This window comes from Cavia porcellus, unplaced genomic scaffold (genome assembly GCF_034190915.1).
Source record: "Cavia porcellus strain 051 isolate PalLab524CR breed Dunkin Hartley unplaced genomic scaffold, mCavPor4.1 scaffold_29, whole genome shotgun sequence".
In the NCBI taxonomy this organism is placed as follows: Eukaryota; Metazoa; Chordata; class Mammalia; order Rodentia; family Caviidae; genus Cavia; species Cavia porcellus.
In genome coordinates, this window is record NW_026947512.1 from 19,265,232 (window position 1) to 19,284,349 (window position 19,118).

Here is a 19,118-nt window from a genome sequence, read left to right on the forward strand (position 1 = left end):
CTCTTCTAGTCATCTTGGACATGGTGTAAGACCAAACAGAAGCCCTGTGCAAAAGTTCCCCAGCTGATGCACCTGCTCAGCTCCCCCAGGCCCTGCACTGCTGGCCAGCAGACATCAACCACTCCTTGCCAGTGTCTAGCAGTGACCCTGCCCATCCCGCTCCCTCTGGCTTCTCAGGCATCTGGAGAGCCCTAGGAAGCCACAGGCTACAAGGCTCACGTTTTCCCTCCTTATACAATAGCCGCAGGACTAGCGACCCTTGCTTGCCAGGATTTTTCTAACTGAATTTTTAAACTGTATACACTGACTTACCCGTGCCAGGTGGGTCTGTCTGGGCCTGTACACCAGGTGCTTGCTCATGGAGGACTCAACAACCTGCTCCATTCTGCTGGGCACCTCCAGCTCTCGGCTACACAAGGCCACATTTTCCTTTCAGCCAATGCATCCAGAACTGTTAGAACACACTTCTCCCCCGGGGAAGCCAGGCTTGCAAATGGTGCAGTCCTATCCTTTTAAATACTATCAACATGCTGACAATCCCAAATGTGTGCCTCCCGCTTGGATCTCTCCCCAGGACTCCAGACTCGTTCATCTGATTGCTTATTTGGCAATTCCATGTAGATGTGTGATGGCCATCTCAGACTCCACGGATCCATGCTCTGCTCCAACCCGGCCCCCACAGAACATCTGTTCTCTGGGCCCGCTTCCTTTCAATTCAGTCCGTGACAATTTCTTCTTTCCAGCTGCCAGGTGCAAAGCCCATGAACCACCTGAGACTTCTCCCCTTTCTGTTATGCCCCACACATGATGCACTGGGAACCCACGCACTGGATCTCTGAGCAAATCTAGCACCTAGCCATTTCTCCAAACCCTGCTGCCACTCCTGTCACTTTGTCCTGGAGGGCACCAGTGCCCTAACTAGACTCCCTGATGTTACACCATCTATCCTCCACACGGCAGCTCAAGTGACCTTTCACTTTAGTTTTTTATTTTTGGTACTGGGAATCAAACTCAGAACCTTATGCTTGCCAGGTAGGCACTATGCTGCTGAGATATATCCCCAGCCCCCAAGTGACCTTTTAAAAGGTGTTCACTCACCTATACCAAGCCTTCTAATGACTTCCCGAGTCACATGGAAAACAAAAAAGTCAAAGCCAGTAGCCCTCCCCATGCCCTCCAGCTCCACCCCCAGGTTGATTCTCTTCTACCATCTCTATCTACCCTGCTCATCCTGCTCTAGTCACACGGACCTTCTCGCAGGTTCTCAGAATATCCCAAGACATTCTTGCCTCAGGGCCTTTACATTTACTGGTCCGTCTACCTGAATTGCCTTTCCTCAGAGATCCACATGATGTACTCTCTCACAGTATCGGAGAGGCTTTTCTGACCAACTTGTCAAAACAATAGTATATACCTATCCCCACCTTTCTCCTATCCTCTCACTCTGCTTGGATTTTCCACTTTAGTGCCCATTACCACCAAGCATATTATGCAATCATTTAATGGCTGTCTTCTCCTATTAGGATGTCAGCTCCATGACAGGAGGCGCTTTCCTTTCACTCAGTGCCTGGAACAGTGCCTGTCACAAAGAAGAATTTGTTGAACAAGGAGGAAGCAGGGAGGTGCATGGTGACCATGGCTACTAGCTAATAAAGAAGGGGAGGGGCAGCTGCCGACCTGGTGACTGACCACGTGACTGACTGACTAGGTGAGGCTCTTACTATCGACAGACTATAACAATCTGTAAGAAGTCTTTTTTTCTTGAAAAAATCCAGAACCAAAGTCACTTTGGATTATATATAGTGATCTAACAATGGGTGGTCAGAATCTGCTGGTGACAGTGCGAAAGCATCATCTCGGGTTAAACACAGGAAGTGGACCATGGCTGCCGGCTGGACCTGGCATGGTGGAGAGTCCCAGATCTAGAGTCAGAAAACCAGGTCTGTCTCAGCTCTGTCACTGAAAGGCTCTGAGGCTTGGCAAGTTCCATTTCTCATTGGAACTGTCTAAAATTCTGTCTCAAATCTTGGAGTATCCTAACCCGTTTACCTAGCCACAAGTCCATTTTAATGAATTCATGAAAAGACATCTATAGAAACATATCCCAGCTTGGAAGAGTGCAAAAGCAAACCTGTGTGCTCTGCAGTGCCAGGCAGGAAGCAGGCACACCACGCTTGCCAGGCGATTGAACTCCCAAACATCTTCCAAAGTCAGGATGCACAAGAACTCGAGAAACAGCCAGTGTTGGCAGGAGGACAGTTCTAGAGCACATGTTTGGAGCTGAATTTGCTCTGGTGACGATCTACAGTAAAAACAACTTTATACCAGAGCATCCTTTGGAATTTCAAAGTTAGAAAACCCACCTGGCCTCACCTCTGCCAAATGCAGGACTGCTGCTCATCAATGATTCCTCCTACTCCCCTTTCTTCCACTCTAGCCATCTTTCTGCCACCTGCCCTCCTCTAGACCATTGGAACTTTCTTTCCAGACACTCTGGCTGTGTCTTGCCTATAGGCAGATGCTGGCCCCACTCACAGGCTCTCAGTGCAACACCATGTGCCCCTCTGCCCCTGGGCCCCTCTGCTGGAGGCACTCTGTGTCTCACATTTCATGTGCTCTGGGGGTGGGACCTGCCTGCCACTGGACTGTGCTGCTCTGGCAGATCACCCCTTCACCCTCGAGGATGAGCCTGCTCTCCTTGAGGTCACAGTGCTCTTCTCTCTCTGCCCTCTATGCGCCCTGCTGCCCCCTGACCACTGCCTTTCCCATCATCCCCCAAAGCAAAGCCCTTGTTCCCAGATTTCCTCCCAGGTGCTGTAGTCTTCAGAAGAGTTCAGTGTCATGCAACAGCCCAGGTGACAGTCTAACCTCTCAACTCTTGCCATGTCAAATTCAGTGTTTCTCCGTCTACTCCTTGTCTGCCGCACTCTGATTACATTCTGAGCTTCTCTTTCCCGCTCTGAGCCCCAAAAGCTTAAACACCAAGACACCTCTGCTCCCTTTCCTCCTTACACTCTCTCGGTGCATTGCTCTCCAAGTTCTTCGGCCCTCACCTCCTTTTCTCCACATCACCCAGCCCTTCTCCCTTCCCTGTCACCCTTGGGGTCTAACCCTTGGGACACGTTCTGACCCACCCACCACCCCTGACCTTTCAGGGCAGCTTCAGCAAGCCTTTAGCTCTGCTCCTACCCTCAGGTTGCTGCAGACCCCTAGAGGGAAAGTAAGTCACAGGCACTACAGCCTGAGAGGAAGCAGTCAGGGGTGCAGGAGCAATCTGCAGGGAGAGAATGCTGAAGTCAAAGGGAAGGGAGCTCAAAGGAGGCAGAACTAATCAGGCAGGCAGAAGTGGCAGGTCAGATCTGGCCACCTGTCCTTCATATATGTCAGTCGCATCTCTGTCCTTGGCCTACTTCTTAATTGATGCAAGCCCCTTCCCAATCCACTGTCTACACAGAGGCCCAGAGGATCTCCCACCCACCCCCCAGTCTCCTGCCTAACAGCCTCTGACAGCTTCATTCTGCTCCCAGCCTAGACACAGTCAGACCTTCTGTGATCTGGCCTCTGTCTCTCCATCAGACCCCAACAAATGCTACATTCACTTTGGTATCAGTTTACTTAGTCTTGTATGCCCTATCCCTCTGTACCCTGTTCCATGCTAAATTACATCCTTTCAAGATTCAGCACAATGGTTTCCTCCAGAAAGTCTTAGCCAACTCCCCTCCATTTTCAGAACCCACTCCTGCAGCATCCGTCACAGCCTCGTCACTGTATCCTGTCACCTGCTGACCACCTTGCTGTCCCCTCTCCAGACAGTGAGTGGTATAAGGACACCAATACTGGCTTGCTCATTCTCTTAGCACATAATAAGCACCCAATAAATATTTGTTACACAAAGTACTAAAATGACTTCTTTCTAAACAAGCTTTCATGAATTCTTCCCCTATCTTTTTGAGTAATAAAAACTGTGCTATGTTAGGCTCCATTCTGAATATTCTAGTATATTAACTCATTTAATCCTACAATAAATCTATGATCATTATTTTCCTTTTCAGTCCGGTGGAACTGAGGCACAAAGAGGTTAAGTGACTAATCCAGCTGGTAAGAGGCAGAACCAGGGCTGGCTCTAGTCTGTGCTTTTATCTACTACTCTCACTTCTACTTCACAGCATGGTGAAGGAAAACAAACCAAAATTAGTATCAGCCTGGGCAAAAATCATTTTGAAAAACAAACAAAAATCAGCCGTATGCACTCATGCCTTGTTTTTAGCTTAGTCATACCCCCGACTCCTGCAACCAGAGCAGATAACTCTGCCGAGCTCCCCAGGTCCTGAGGCCCCACCTTACCTTGTCCCCAACCCCCTCAGCCTCCTCAGCCAGGAGGTACACGTTGCCACCATCGGCCAGCAGCAGGGCGGTGTCAGTGGTAGAGGAGGAGCGGGGACGGCACTGGTGCTGGTGCAGGATGGCAGCCAAGCTGCTGTCCTGGGGCGTCTTGCGCAGAAGGTGGGGGCTGCCGCGCTGGGGCTCCAGGGAGCTGCTCTTGGTACGTCTGCTGCTGCCCCCGCCGGTCCCGCTGCTGCTGTGCAGGCTGGCACCCCGCTTGATGGACGGCCGGGAGCGGATCTGCTGCAGCACACGGTTGAAGGCAGTAGGCCGGGCGGGCAGGTCGTGCAGAGACATGGCGTAGGAGACACGGTGCATCTCTGGGGAGCGCTCCTTCTCGTCTGGGGAGTCATGGTCGGACATGCCCTGCTGCTGCTGCTGCTGGGAATCCTGAGATGTGTGATGCTCCCTCTCCCGAGACCGGCGGCGGCTGTGGAACAGGTGCTTCAGGCCGTGGCCGAACATGGAGCCCTCCGAGAGCTGCTGGATCTTCTGAAGGAAGAGAAAAGAAAAACTCTGTTGAGAGGAAAACTCCTGAATGTCTAGTCAGTTGGCAGGAAAGGTGAAGAGTCTGCTCTTGGGAGGAGACCAGTACTACAGCCATCTGAATCTAGAGCATCCCTAAGGACAGCCTGTCTTGCCTAACAGGTCACCCTTAAAAAAGGTGACAGAAGGTGTGTAGTATATCCCTGAAATCTGAGCACTCAGGAATGGTACAGCACAAGGATCAAAAGTTCAAGTCCAGCCTGAGCAACTTACCAACTTAGGGAGATTTTGTAGAAGTAAAAATGGACAGGGAATGTAGCCCACTGTGAAGGTCCAGGGTTCAGTTCCCAGAACCTCCCCAAAGTGGCAGACTTCATTCCACTGTACTGGCTCTTTCAGATCACTAAACAGTCATTTCCAAACATGCTTCATAGAGATACTCTTTGGAAAAAACCAGGGTCCCATAATCAGGTTATATTCTTGGAGCAGGCACAGCTAATTGACTGCCCAAGATCTACTTCCTTTTCTTTCCTTTCCTTTCTTTCAAACGAAAGGCCCTTAATGTTCCTTTCTAAAAAGTCCCACTTTTACAGACTCCCTTGCAGCTAGGAGTCAGTCATTTGACACAAGTTAGGACAAAGAAATGCAGAGGAAAGGTTGCTGGGGTAGCTTTGCTCTCCTGATAAAGGCAGTGAAACTTCCCACTTCTTCTGAAATGTGAAGGTAACATCTAGGGACACAGCAGACAATTTGCCACCTCATGGTGACAGTTAATGATGGTACCACACAAACAGTAAAGCCCAAGAAACAGACCTGGGAATTTGACAGCTTTCAGAGCCACCAAACCAGTCATGAATGCCTACTCTGTGACCCTGGTTGCAAGAAATAAAGAAATCAACCTTTGTCTACACAACTCTAGTATAGTTTTCTGTTCGTAGCCCCATTGGCAATGAAATAAACTTTTTAAAAAATCAGTTGTGGAGTGGTCAGTAACTAATTTTTCCACATCCACATCAGAACTGGTTATCCAAATGAGGGTCTTTCTCCTCTGACTGGAGTAAAAGCAAAGAGCCTGGAGCCAGCCTTCCCTGGCCATGCCTGAGATGCCTGGCTGCTCCACAGGCAGCACTGCTCAGAGACAGGCTCCTGGGTGGGCTGCCAGAGCAAGCAGGTGCCAGACAGCTGCCAGGCCAAGAGCCACAGTTCTGACCAGGCTGAGTCTTCACAGCTCAGACACAGCCTCAGACCTGGAGGAAGGGTGCAAGGTGAGCCCCAAACTCCCAGCTGCTAACAGGGAAACCTCTAGCCAGTCATCAGGACTCAGGCAGCTACTGCTGGGAGGAACATCCCATAATTCTGAGAGGCAGATTCAGTCATTTTTAAAGATTCTCCAAAATTACATACTAGATTTTCTTGCCCCTCAAGAAACAAACTTAAAGGTAGAACGCTCAAAGATATTGATACAGGAACAGATTTTACAAACAAAATCCCAATCACACAGAAACTATCACAAAGAATCAACAATTGGAATCATATCTTATTAAACAGCTTTTGCACAGCAAGAGAAATCACCAACAGAATGAAGAGACAACCTACAGAGTGGGAAAAAATTGCCAGCTGTTCCTCAGATGAAGTCCTAGAATACATGAAGATCTAAAAAAAAATTCAGAAAAACCCAAAAAGAAAAAAAAGCAAAAACTCCAAGAGGTGCCTCAGGAGAACGGAATGGATGATCCATCTGTCTCTGTTTCCAAACCCAAGAAAAAGAAATCTTTTTCCAAGGAAGAGTTGATTAATAGTGATATGGAAGAGACAGCTGGTGGCAGCACAAGTCCACCCAAGAAGAAGAAGAAGTCTTTACCCAAGGAGGAAACTGCTAGTGAACCAGAAGAGGCAGCCAGGAGTGTCCCCAAGAAAAAGAGAAAACTTTCTTCAAAGGAAGAACCAGTCAGCAGTGGGCCTGAGGAGGCTGCTGCCAATAAGGGCAGTGCCAAGAAAAAGAAGAAAAAGCTTCAGAGAACTTCCCAGGAGGATTAGAATGGACATTATTCCCTGGGGGGTGGGAGTGGGGTGTGCCCCCACAGTGACACTTCCCTTTCCATTCCCTAAGTCCCAGTCAATAAAAATAAATCCACAAAAAAAAAAAAAAAAAAAATTCAGACCCCTCAAGTTTAAAGATCCAATCCAAAAACGGGCGTCTGAGAGGAATATACACTTCTCAGATGAAAAAGTACAAACAGCAAGTAAATATATGAAAAAACGTTCACCGTCACTAGTCATTTGAGAGGTGCAAATTGAAACAACACTGAGATTCCACCTCAACCAGAAAGTATGGCTACTGTCAAAAAAATCAACCAAGAAAAACTGCTGGAGAGGCTATGGGGAAAAAGGAACCCTTCACCATTGACAGGAGTGTAAGCTAGTACAACCACTGTAGAAATCAGTGTGGAGATTCCTCAAAAAACTAGGACTAGAGTTTCCATTCGAACAAGACATTCCCCTTCTTAATATATTCTCAAAAGAATTAAAAGCATCATACTACAGCAATAGATGCACACTTATATTTACAGCAGCACAGCTTATAAAAAGTCAAATCTTAGAAACAACCCAAATGTCCATCAATTGGCGAACGGATAAAGTGGCTTTTTTATACAACGGAGTACTACTCTGCCATAAAGAAGGATAAACATGAGACATTTCTAGGTGAATGGATGCACCTTGAGACCATATTCTTAAGTGAATGCAGACCCATATATATAAATACCTCATGATTTCTCTAGTGTAAGAAACCAAAAGTGTAAACAAGGACCAAAATATATAGTAGGGATTGTGAAATAGAAGGGAAATGTTTAAATGGGGAGAGGAACAAAGGAGAGGAGAGTGAGAAAGGAAAGGGAAAAGTAAAAAAAAATGAGAAAAGAAGAAAAAATGGAAACAAAGTTTTTGTAAATGGGGACGGGAGGAGGAGTTATATCACATACAGGTATAAGTTCTCCATGATGAATGTGATCATTACACATATCTAAAATGTATCAATAAAATCTAATTGGAAAAAACAACAGAAACAAACTTACAGAGCAGAAAACTTAGATCATGAAGCAACCAAGAGAAAACAATCTTCTATCTTCTTTGATCCCTGACCCTAATCTTCTGTCACTTTACACCTCAGTGCTAAAGAGTTTGTGCAAACAACTACATTATCTCAGCTTGTGGGAAAAGCAAGATTTTCACTTTTTTCTCCCTGTTTGAGCCTCTCCCACAACCCTCCAAATAGGCCAAGTCCTAACAGCACCAGTGGCTGAGGGTTTGTGGCTTTGGAGGTTCACCTGCATATCTCCTGCATGATATTGCTTGATTTTCACAAACACCAACAAGAGCAAGGATAGTAACATTCCCACTTACAGATGAGGAAATTATTCCTTCTCAAGCAGTGGACTTGCCTGGCATGGTGGTGCAAGCCTGTAATCCCAACACTCCGGAGGCCTAGGCAAGAAGATAGCCAAGAGTTGGAGGATAGCCTGAACTATGTAACAAGGCACTGTCTCAAAAGCAAAACAAAACGAAACAAAACAAACAAAAGGATCTGGGCTTGGGGACAACCCTGGAAATGGAAAGTCACATGATGCCAGGCTTTCCCATAGTCATTGTGTTCTTGGGGCTAGCCAGAAGCAGCATCCCAAGGCTCACTTGTCCGTTTTGGGCAGAACCAAGATATGCAAAGCGGGGTGGGGTGGGGGGGCGCATTCTGCCCTGAGCTCAGCAGGAGCCAGATCCTGCGGCCTCCAGCCCAGGGGCAGACACCACACTGCCCTCTTCCTCAGACCGAGCTGATACAAGGCCTCCTTCCTCCAGGCATCCAGGATAGGGCCAGCTGGCTCTGGCCAGTGCCCAGCTGCTTCTGCCAAATGGTCATGTTACATATTACTGTCTATTCAGCCTTCTCTCCCAGGTCTCTTGACCCTGTCTCCCCATTTCTAAACTGACTTCTCCAGCACTAAGGCTGTTCTCCAGCCACTTGGGAAGACACGTTTCCCTCATAAGGCGTCAGGAGAAGTCCTCTGTGCTCTGGGCATTCCTCTCCCCAGCCCTGGGAACTGGGTAGAGTACATCTGCCACATTCTCTTTGACCCTACATCCTTGGCTAGCTTATTTTAAAAATCAGACATGCTGGGGCTGGGGATTTAGCTCAGCGGCATAAGCGCCTACCATGCAAGCAAGCAGTCGTGAGTTCGATCCCTGGTACCGATAAAAATGAGAAAGACAAAAAAAAAAAAAAAAAAAAATTAGACATGCTGGGCATGGTGGTGCCTGCCTATAACCTCATCTGCTCAGGAAGCAGAAGCAGGAGGAATATAAGTTTAAGGTTGGCCTGGCAACTTAGTGAGACTCTGCCTCAACATTGAGAAAAAGAAAGGAAACCAGAGGGGCAAGAATGTAGCTCAGCATTCTCTGGAGTCCATTTCTAGTACTGAAGAAAAACAGACAATTTTTTCAAATTGCTTTCCAATTTATGCTGTCATAAATTGCCCTCATCTCTGGAGCTGTGACATGTCAGGAGATGAGAACACGGCTGTCGCCATTCTGCAGTGAAAAAACCACAGCACAGCATAGCTAAGGGTTCACACAAGCCACAAACTGAGTTCCCAACCTTTAGCCTAATTTACCTGACTGACCTGCATACCGATCACAAGACTAAAGTGGATACAGCATTTGCTTGTGTCCCAGAAAAGTATCAAAGGCAAGATCCACACAAACAAAAATGCCTGGACCAGGGGAACAAGGCCCCCCAAACTATAGTTGTGCTCAAGTCACCTAAGCAGTCATCAAGATCCTTAACCATGAGGTCTTCATTTCTTATCTCCCCATGTGCTCTGCAGGGGAAGGAAAGCCAGGGATGGCAACCAAGGGACTGCAGAACCTTTGCTCCAACAACACTGAGGACTCTGTTAAACAAAGTCCACCACAGGCACAAGGGAGAAGAACAAAGGAGTCAAAGAATGATGTGGGGAGAAGGTTTTTCCCCTCCTTACAAGGTATGAGGCAAGAACAGCAGCTGGGCTGTTTCTGCATGTGGGTGTCAGGGAGGAGATGGTTAAGGAGTTTTGATGTAACACAGTAACTGTGTAAAAAAAAAAAAAGAAGAAAAACTCAGCACATAAGCACATAAGCAGCCCCAAGTTTCAGAAGTGAGGAAAACCATGGTGATTAGCTGGAGGGAACTTAGCCACCAACGCAGCAGAAAGCACCACCTGCTCTGACTAACAGGTTCCAGCTACTAAATGTCACTCGCTTTTCCACACTGACTTTTGCTTTTCTCCAGCTGCCAAAAACCTTTCTGGTGGCCAAACGAAGCCATGTATTAGGAAAAGAGGCCTGAGGCATTGCAGAGGCAGGACACAGCTCCACCATCCATGGGAAAGAGTAAAGAGATCCCAGGGCTGGCAGGAAAGGACACTGTCCCAGGATGAGGTGTGGACACCAGGGAGACAGCAGCAAGTTTCGCTGTCTTCTCCCTTGGCTCAGTCTTCAAGGATAGGAAGGACCCCACTTCTTGGGCGGCACTGGCCTTTCAGGGAAACAGGGTGTGTATGGTTTCTGATTGTTCTCAAGAAGCCTGTGGTTTTGGAACCGTTAGGCTTCATCCGATTTCCTTCCCGGGTGTGGGTCCCCAAAGGGGAAGTATGCTCCAAATTCTGCAGACACTGTTTAAGGAAGCTAAAAAGGAAGACACCTGAGGGTCCAGTGTCTTTGACATAATTTGGTTAAAAATGCCCCAATGCGGTTCCCTATACCTATAGATTCCTGTGCTCATTCCCAGGAAAGCTGATAGGGTTTTAGAAAACTCACAATAACTTAGGTAATTACTTACACACCAGGTAGGTAATTATCCTACCTGGTGACCAGCTGCATGGCCCCTTCCTCCCAGCTCTATCTGAAACCCCACTGCCCCCCAAAGGTACGGCTCTGAAGGTTCAGTGGGGTGACTGGGTCACCCTGAGCATTTGCAAGCCTAGGTCGCCAACGTTCCCTCTATTTATAGGGTCTCTATGGAAACAGGGCCAGCATTAGAGAACTAATTGCTGTAAAAACCCACAGAGTTCTACTGTCAGGATCCAGAGTGGATTGTGGAAGTCTCCACTCACCTTTGAGAAGCTTGGAAGGAAGTGTGGGAGAGAAATCATTACCCCAGGTTTGTCACTGGGTACTCCAGGGATGGAAAAGAGGGAGAAGGTTGTCTGCCTCAGGCCTATCTGGGGTTTCTGTTGGGAACACAGTGATTCTGAAATACTTTTCCTTTCCCCATGTCACAGTTGATTTAAAAAAAAAACAACGGAGATCTCACCTCTGAGGCAAATGATTTATCCTCCTCAATTCCATTTTAATTTCTTATTCTTTTACTGCTTGGAGAAGTCTGCCCAGGGCAAATGCAAGCCAATGCAAGCTATCCATGGGGTCTTTGGGCAGAAGTGACTCAACAGATACTGGCTTAGAAGATTTTTATTAAAGTTGGTTTTAGCTGTGCCCTCTCTGCCTCCTCCAGCCTTACCCATCTTTCTCTACCCTCCCACCTGACAAAGTTTTCTCTGATCACACCTGTCTGCCAGGATTGCTCTCTGCTCTGAACCTGCCAGTGCCTGTTACCTACACCACTCATTTTGTAATTAATCATGCACTGCCTGGTCCACATCCTTCTGTCCTAATATTATCTGGCAGATATCTTAATGCTAACATGGTGGTTGCTATTTAATGATTTGTTCCACATCTATAAAACCATCATTAAAAGGTGTTTTAATCCTTAGACAACTACTTCCCAAAACTTAATCTTGTTCCAAAATTTAAAATGCTTGAAACAAGCAGCTTTTTCTTGAGTCTAACCCAGATCCCTCCTGCTGCAGCTCAAACCCTTCTCAGTCCATCATGCAACAGCCATGACTGAGTTGACTGGAAGGAGACAAACACAGGCCAGCTGTGTTTCCTGCTGTCATGAACTAACAGGGGAGGCCTCAGCTGGGGGCTCGCATCCTTATAGCAGTCTTGTTTTCTGTGGTGGACATTGCTCAGTTCACTTGGCTGGTTTAACAAGTCAGGTATTTTTCTAACACAATCACAAAACATACCTGCTACCCCCTGATAGTTTCATTCTAACTCCTTCACACAGAAAATGATTCCGGGATTTGACCGACAAAGATGGACCCCATCCAACGATGGCCTCATTTCTAAAATGTCCATGGGGATTTCCAAGGGAGATGCCATTTCTTAGGGGACAGACAAAAACTGAGTTAAGTCAGCTGCAAGATCACCACATGAACCTGCCAGAGCCTTGCCCTAGCCTCTCTCACCCACACTTCATTTTAAGCTGAGCCCCAGATTCTAGTCCTAAGGAATATTTCAACTCCTCCCTGGTGGAGACACTCTTGTTAATGGGATTGGAAGCTAACACACAATCAGATCCACAAAAAGCAGCACATTTTGTAAGCTGCAAGGAGGGCAGCTGGGAATGAATCTCGACCCCAATGTGGCAGGAGAACACAGAGCTTCGTTTGCCACATGCTTTTCCAGCAGTCCCCAGTTCCTCTAGCTCCCACATGCAGGGCTGCGTGGAGTATTGCTGGGGTGGGGGGCAGAGGCAGGGCAGAGTCAGGACCCCATGCTTCTCACTTTAGGTGCAGCATTCCTTACCACCTTGGGCTGCTCCTGACTAGTTGGGGCTGATGGAATAGGGCAGAGGTTCCACCAAGGATTTGGCCCGGGGCCACCTCACTCCCCCAGTTAGAAAGCCTTTCTCTTATTTGGTAACTAATAAGAAATTCTTTCTTTTAATCTCTTGCTCTAAACTGAGCATGGCAGTGCACATTTGTAATTGTAGCTCTTAGGACACTGAGGCAGGAGGATCACAATTTCAAGGCCAGCCTGAACAACAAAATAAGACCCTCATCTTGAAATTTTAAAAAGCTGCTCTAACCTGTGTTTCTGATCCCATCACCTAATGCTCGAAGCACCCTTACATTCAGGTAGCTTTTTTGCAAGTATTTCATCCAGTGTGACCCGGGAGCTCATCCAGAGGCTGAGTCAGTACCTACTGCTAAAGAGCATTGGCTTCCTGCTTCCATGTTTTCAGGTTCACCAAAGTCTATCTCCCCTAATGAAATCACCCCAGGGTCCAGCTACCACCTGGGAATCTACAAGCCTAAACACACTGCACCCCTAAGGTAACACAGGGACTCATAGGGCCATGCTCCATCATGGAAACCCTTTAGAGGCTCATTCACACACACCTTCATCCCACCCACTTTCCCAGGATGTAGCTTGTCTTGTCCTTCATTAAGGAAAAAAACAGAGATAGTGAGACCCACCACAAATTTTAATAGAACACTGGGCCTAAAAAAATATATAAACAAACAAACAAGCTAGGTATGTTGTTGCAAATGTCTGTAATCCTAGCACTCTGGGAGGCTGAGCAAGAAGATTTACAAATTCAAACTCAGCCTAGACAACTTAGCAACTCAGCAAAACCTTGTCTTAAAAGAACAAACATGGAAAAAAAAAAAAAAAAGAACAAACATGGTAGAGCTAGGGATGTGGCTTAATGCCAAGACTGTGAGTTCAATCCTAGCACCATGGGGCTGGGGATTTAGCTCAGCGGCATAAGCACCTGCCTTGCAAGCAGGTGGTCGTGAGTTCGATCCCCGGTACCGATAAAAATGAAAAAGACAAAAAAAAAAAAAAAAAAAAAAAAAAAAAAAAAAAACTAAAATCCTAGCACCATTTCCAAAAAAAAAAAAAAAAAAGTAAAACAAGCTAGGCATAATGGTACATGTTTGTAATCCCAGTTGCTAAACTGCTACTTGGGAGGCTGAGGCAAGAGGATCACAGTACAATTTCAGCCTGGGAAATTTAGCAAGACTATACCCCCAAAACGGCATATTTAAGGGAGGTTGTAAGTGTAACTCAGTGGCAGAGCGCTTGTCTAGCATGCACAACACCCTTGGTTTAACACTTGCCCCCAGCCACACCACAGAAAAAAGCAGAACTTTTTCTTGATTTAGGTAATGAATAGTTGAGGTGTTGGTTTTGCGTTTTTTATTTAAACAGTATGTCTGTGTTTCCAGGCAATTATATATGCATTTCCCATTTCACTATTTAAAAGTTCCTTTCCTGCTGGAGTGTTGGAGAAACAACTCTGACGGGGGTAGGGATGGCTAAAACTTCTCATTGCTTTTCCTGATCTCCACAGGGAGCAGGCAGGAGACCAGCACATCATGTGAGCAGGAGAAACTACGCTGGAACACAAAGGGGTCTTGAGTCAGAAGCACATAGAACCAAGTAGAAACAATGGAATTAGGAGTTCCTCCCTCTTCTTCAGAGAAAGTTAAGAATACTGCTCTGAAATCCCTGGGGATTATTCTCAAGGATTGTCCTGGAAAAGAGAATCTCAGGAGGAGACCCCTGGCCAGCACGCTTAAACCCTCCCTTCCAGGAAAGGCTCAATTACTGCAGCTGCACAGGGATGGGGAGGTTGCTGGGTGATCCGTTTCTCTGCCTCATCCCAGGCTTCTTTAGTGTGTTGCAACAGAACCAGCATATGCATGTTAGGCCATGTACCCCAAGATGCAGAAAGCTCTACTATGCACTGGGGACAAAACCCAGGGGCTCCCACATGCTTGGCAAGTGCTCTATCGCTGAGCTATAACCCAGCCCTAATTATCTTTTTAAAAAATTATTTTTTGGGGCTGGGGCTTTAGCTCAGTGGCATAAGTGCCTGCTTGGCAAATGTGAGGTGTGAGTTCAATCCCCAACACACATCCACACACACACACACACACACACACACACACACACACAGAATTTTGATTTAGTATCTCATCATACAGTTTAGGTTGGCCTCAAACTCATAATCCTCCTGCCTCAACCTCCTGAGTGCTGGGTCAAGGTGTGCACCACTATGCCTGGCTAATCGTATTTAAATTTTACTTTTAAAAAGGGTTATGCTAAATTGGCTGGGCCAGTCTCTAATTTATGATCTTTCTGCCTCAGTCTCTGGAGTAGCTGGGATTAGAGACCTGTACCACCACACTCAGCAGACCCTGTATTTTTAACTGGATCTCTTTCTGCCAAGCTCCTCACTGGCAGCTGAAGAAGGAATCTGCCAGCTGGAGAATGCTGATGTACTTTTGGTTGACCAGCAGCCTCTGTGGCTGGCTACCCCAGCATCTCTTCCTAAGAAGTAGGGAATCTGCAGCAAAGAACTAGGTAAGGAAACAAATGAATCAAGACACAAACTCCAGTTGATTAAACAGGATTCTGAGCCACAGGTGGTAGGAAAATGTGATTGAACTGTTGGGCTCCCAGTGCAGGACTGTCTACTGAGATGTTCTCCTAAGAACACATGAATGTTCTGAGTTGTGGAAAAGGCCCCGGAAATATTTGCACATGTCTTCCTCTGTGGGTCAATGCTCATTCTCAAGTTATTTTGCTATTATAGTTATTGTTTCTATTATAGTTATAGATCGCTGTTGAACTATTTTTCTTTCTTTTCACTGGACTTCCCCATCCTATCATTACAGATGCCAGGCTACCACAGAAGAAATTCACAGGGCTGGGGGTGTAGCACAGCAGTAGTTCAGACTTGCCTAACAGCCACAGGACTCCAGGTTCCACTCGCAACACTGAAAAAGCAATTTACAGATTTAAGATCCTCTACAGTGCTGAAGGTCTAGAAGACCACAGAAGCTCCCAAAACTAATGGTGGCCACTAGGTAAGCAACACTCAGATCTCTTTGGTAGAAACTAAAAATTTCTCCTTTTTCCCATGGAAGCACTTTAGACAGAGACTCCTATTTCTGCTCCTTTCTCAAAATGATTTCCTTTAATGCACTTAATCCATCACAGCACCTGGCACTACCACAAGAAAGCAGAAGTGGTTCTTGTCTCCAAAGTTCAAAATGAAAAAGTAAAGGAAGCCAGAACTGCTCATCCACCTCAGGCAAACATAGGTGTGGGGCAGGAAGTATTCGTAATTAAACTGTCTCCCTTTTTTTGGTACCACCATCAAACCTAGAGCCAGTCAGCTTCTACCCATTCCCAGAGCCAGTCCCAGGTCCAGAGCCAACGATGGAATTTTTCCATCCCTGGAAAACTGTTTCAGTCTCAGAAAACAACTTTTCCAGCACTGGAAAACAAGTCTGGATGCACTCCAATATTCCTAGTCTCTTTATTCAGAAAAGGGCACAGAAAAGTTGGGTGACTTGCTTGGGATCACATAGTAAATCAAATGCAGTGGCCTCCAAATCTGCATTTGGTTGGAAAGCCTCCACCCCCCACAATAAACATGCTGTGATCAGGCAGAGGTAAACAGGAAAGACTTTCATGTCTCCCCTCCCTCCCAGGAGCAGCTATGTTTTCTCCTCCTTGTAGCCAGCCTGGGTCCACAATGCTGCACTCAACCTCTCAGGTATTTTATCTTTTTTCTCATGCTGGGTCTCAATTTTGGTTCAGGACAGTTCAACAATAAATATCAAGTATAGAGTTGCTATATTTGCCCCTGAGTAGAATGAAGGTGTCACCAAAAGGAGAAAAAAGATCATACAGATGGGTGGGAACAATGAGCTGAAGGCAGCTTTATCTGGAGAGACAGACACTGCAGCCCCCACACCTCAGCCAGCCCAACTTTGCTAGGGAAGGGATCCGGTGAAATGAATGGAGCTGAGTATCCACTGCAGGCAGGAGCTGAGCTGCAGAGAGGGAATTTCCAACGCTGTCTCTGCTGGACTCAGGGTGAGGGTCCCCTCTGTCCAAGAATCAAGGTTCCCTGGCCAGATTCCTCTGGACCAGTCTAGGATGAGGCAGAAGTCTGCAGCAGGAGGCTTGCCTACCCCAGCAGCATTTAGGAAAACCCTTTCCCTTTATGAACTCCCTTAAAACAGGAAACACACTTCCTGACCAACAGGGTAGACTGCAGAGTGACACTGGGATGGACACCAAGGAGTTCTTGGGCCTGATGGAATGGCAAGCTTAAAGTACAGCGTATCAACAGAGCTCCCTTAGACACAGGGCCAACCCAAGCCTCTGATTAGGGTAGCAACAGAACCAGAGGTCAGATCTGAATATTTACCACTCATTTTAAAAGTACATACTACAAAGAGCTAGCTGTTTCCCTTCCCAAGGAACACAGGGGCACAGATAGTGAACACACACAGGTAAAAGCACACACTCACCTGCACTCTGACTTCCTGACTCCCAGCCGCTCAGGCCAAATGAGGAATGTCATTGGCTTATTCTGGTGAGCTCTTTAGTGCCTGCTGCCATAGGATACAGGCTTTATTTAGCCTAATGGGAGTCCTGTCTGAATCGCTAGCCCAGACCCTGCACCTCTCCAGAGAAAATCCCCCTGAGGCATCAATCTCCAAGACACCGAAGTTCTTTCCTTGGGTTGACATCCGGATCAGCCCTGTCATGAGCTGGCTTGAGAAGCAGGAGCCTGCAGTCCTGGTGGCAGCTCCAGTGAAGGTGCATTATTTATCGAATCTGCTGTTTTAATTGATACCAAGATACATTCAATACAGCTCACCAATCATCTGGGCAATCTCAGGCTGGAAGATAAACAGCTCCATGTGAATGGCTCTTTCAGATTCTGGTTTTAGCTGCCGGCTCAGCATGTGTGCAACTTGAACCGAGGCCCCAACCAGCCCAAGCACAGCTCCGCCACCTGTCAGTTCTCCACCCTGGGGGCTGGTTCAGCAGGCAGGGAGAGATCAAGCACTAGCTTAAACTCGGGCTCCACCTAATGGCAAGAAACGCACACCCCCCTTTCATAGATGAACAAACTGAGCTTCATTCAAGGTGAACAAAAATTCCAATGGGAGGAGACTTATTGGCAAAAGAAACTAATGGTCACCGACTTGGCCTCCAACGGTGTAATTTTCTCCCCTGTCATCCTACAGGAGGGAAGAGTGATGTCAATTTTTGAGTTAACATCTTGCATTTCTCCAGTCCTTTGTCTCAGAATAGCACTTCACACGCGTTATTTCTAACAATCTCAGATGGGTGAGTCACTAGAACGTTTGGGAATAATGAGAAACAAACAGAGGCCTGAAATGGAGTTGACAGACAGAGGCACAAATGTTACCTGACGTCGCCCCTAGGATTCTAGCCCAACATCGGCTCATTCTCGCTGACCTTTGGCTGGCTACCCCATCACTTGGATCCAGTTAAAGCACTTCTGCGCTGGGTGGGGAAGGCTAGTTGGCGGGCTGGGTTTGCTAAGAGACGGGCTGTGCTCACCTTTAAATCAGGAGGCTTGCTTCGGGGACCCGGGTTGGGAGCCGCCCCAGCGCCCGCATCTGAAGTTGGCCCGCCTGCGGAGTTAGCACCCGCGGCCTCCCCGGGCCGGAGGTCCGCGCCCGGCAGGTGGCAAGCTGCATCCTCCAGCCCAGCTCCATCCTCCTCGCCCGGCTGCTGCTGCAGCTCGTCCGACTTGCACCTCTTCATGGTGTATGTGGGTCCGCAAGGGGACTCTGTCCTTCCAGGGCGCCGTCTTGGGGGAGACCGCACCCCTTCTTCGAACGCTCAAAAATGAGGCCTGGGGTCTAAATTATTAAGGAAAGGAGTCGGCAGATCACAATTTCTTATATTTAAAAAAATTTTTTTTAGAGGAATATAAGGGAGAGCCTTGGAATAGATGATTCCGACCTGGGGAGTGAAGGCAGATCACAGTCGAGGCTGGGCAGCAGAAGTCCTTGGGCAGTCATTGTGCGGGAGGGGGAATGTGATCCCCCAACCCCCAAACTTTGTGCTTCAGGGCATGGGCTGGGCGGCGGGGAGCTGGGCGCACCGCGCATCCCTCCCCGCCGGCCGGGCTGCAGGGCGAGGGAGGGCGCGGGGCAGCCGGCCGGGCAGGACCTCGTCGGCCGCCCTCCGCGCCGGCTGCGGCCCCCGGCCCTGCCGCCAGCCCCCGCCCCGCATGGGCCGGCAGCGGAGCACGCTCCGCGCCCAGCCTCTTCTTGCCCGCGCCCAGCTCCCCTCTCTCCCGCGGCACTTCCTGCTGCAAAGCGGCGACCGCGGCCGGAGCCCGCCGCGAGCGCGCAACCTACCCCGCCCGCGAGCTGGAAGGCGGGACCAGAGGGGAGTGACTGCGGCAACTCACCAATGGAAAGGCCCGAGAGCTGAACGGGGCGAGGGCCTCCGTGTTTTGGGGGTTGGTTGCACTGTGCGATTCCTATTCCCCCCCCCCCCCCCCCCTCCGGTCAGGA

The 19,118-nt window shown here is 48.0% G+C and overlaps 1 protein-coding gene across 5 annotated transcripts in view; it reads right to left on the reverse strand.

The window, feature by feature from the left end:
• Tmcc2 (transmembrane and coiled-coil domain family 2) overlaps positions 1-18,951 on the reverse strand; it is a 41,051-nt gene extending 22,100 nt beyond the window's left edge. Inside the window, exons 1-3 of one of the 5 annotated variants that reach the window (XM_005005872.4) lie at positions 18,559-18,949; positions 18,151-18,455; positions 4,345-4,875 (exon numbers count right to left, since the gene is read on the reverse strand). In XM_005005872.4, coding sequence (XP_005005929.1) covers positions 4,345-4,875; positions 18,151-18,357 — 738 coding nt within the window. In that variant the 5' untranslated portion in view covers positions 18,358-18,455; positions 18,559-18,949. Of the gene's footprint in view, positions 1-312; positions 1,458-4,344; positions 4,876-17,084; positions 17,460-18,150 lie in introns of those variants that run through there. The other 4 variants (XM_003474796.5, XM_005005873.4, XM_023567241.2 and 1 more) reach the window with 4 other exon arrangements.
• Between the last annotated feature and the right edge of the window lie 167 nt (positions 18,952-19,118).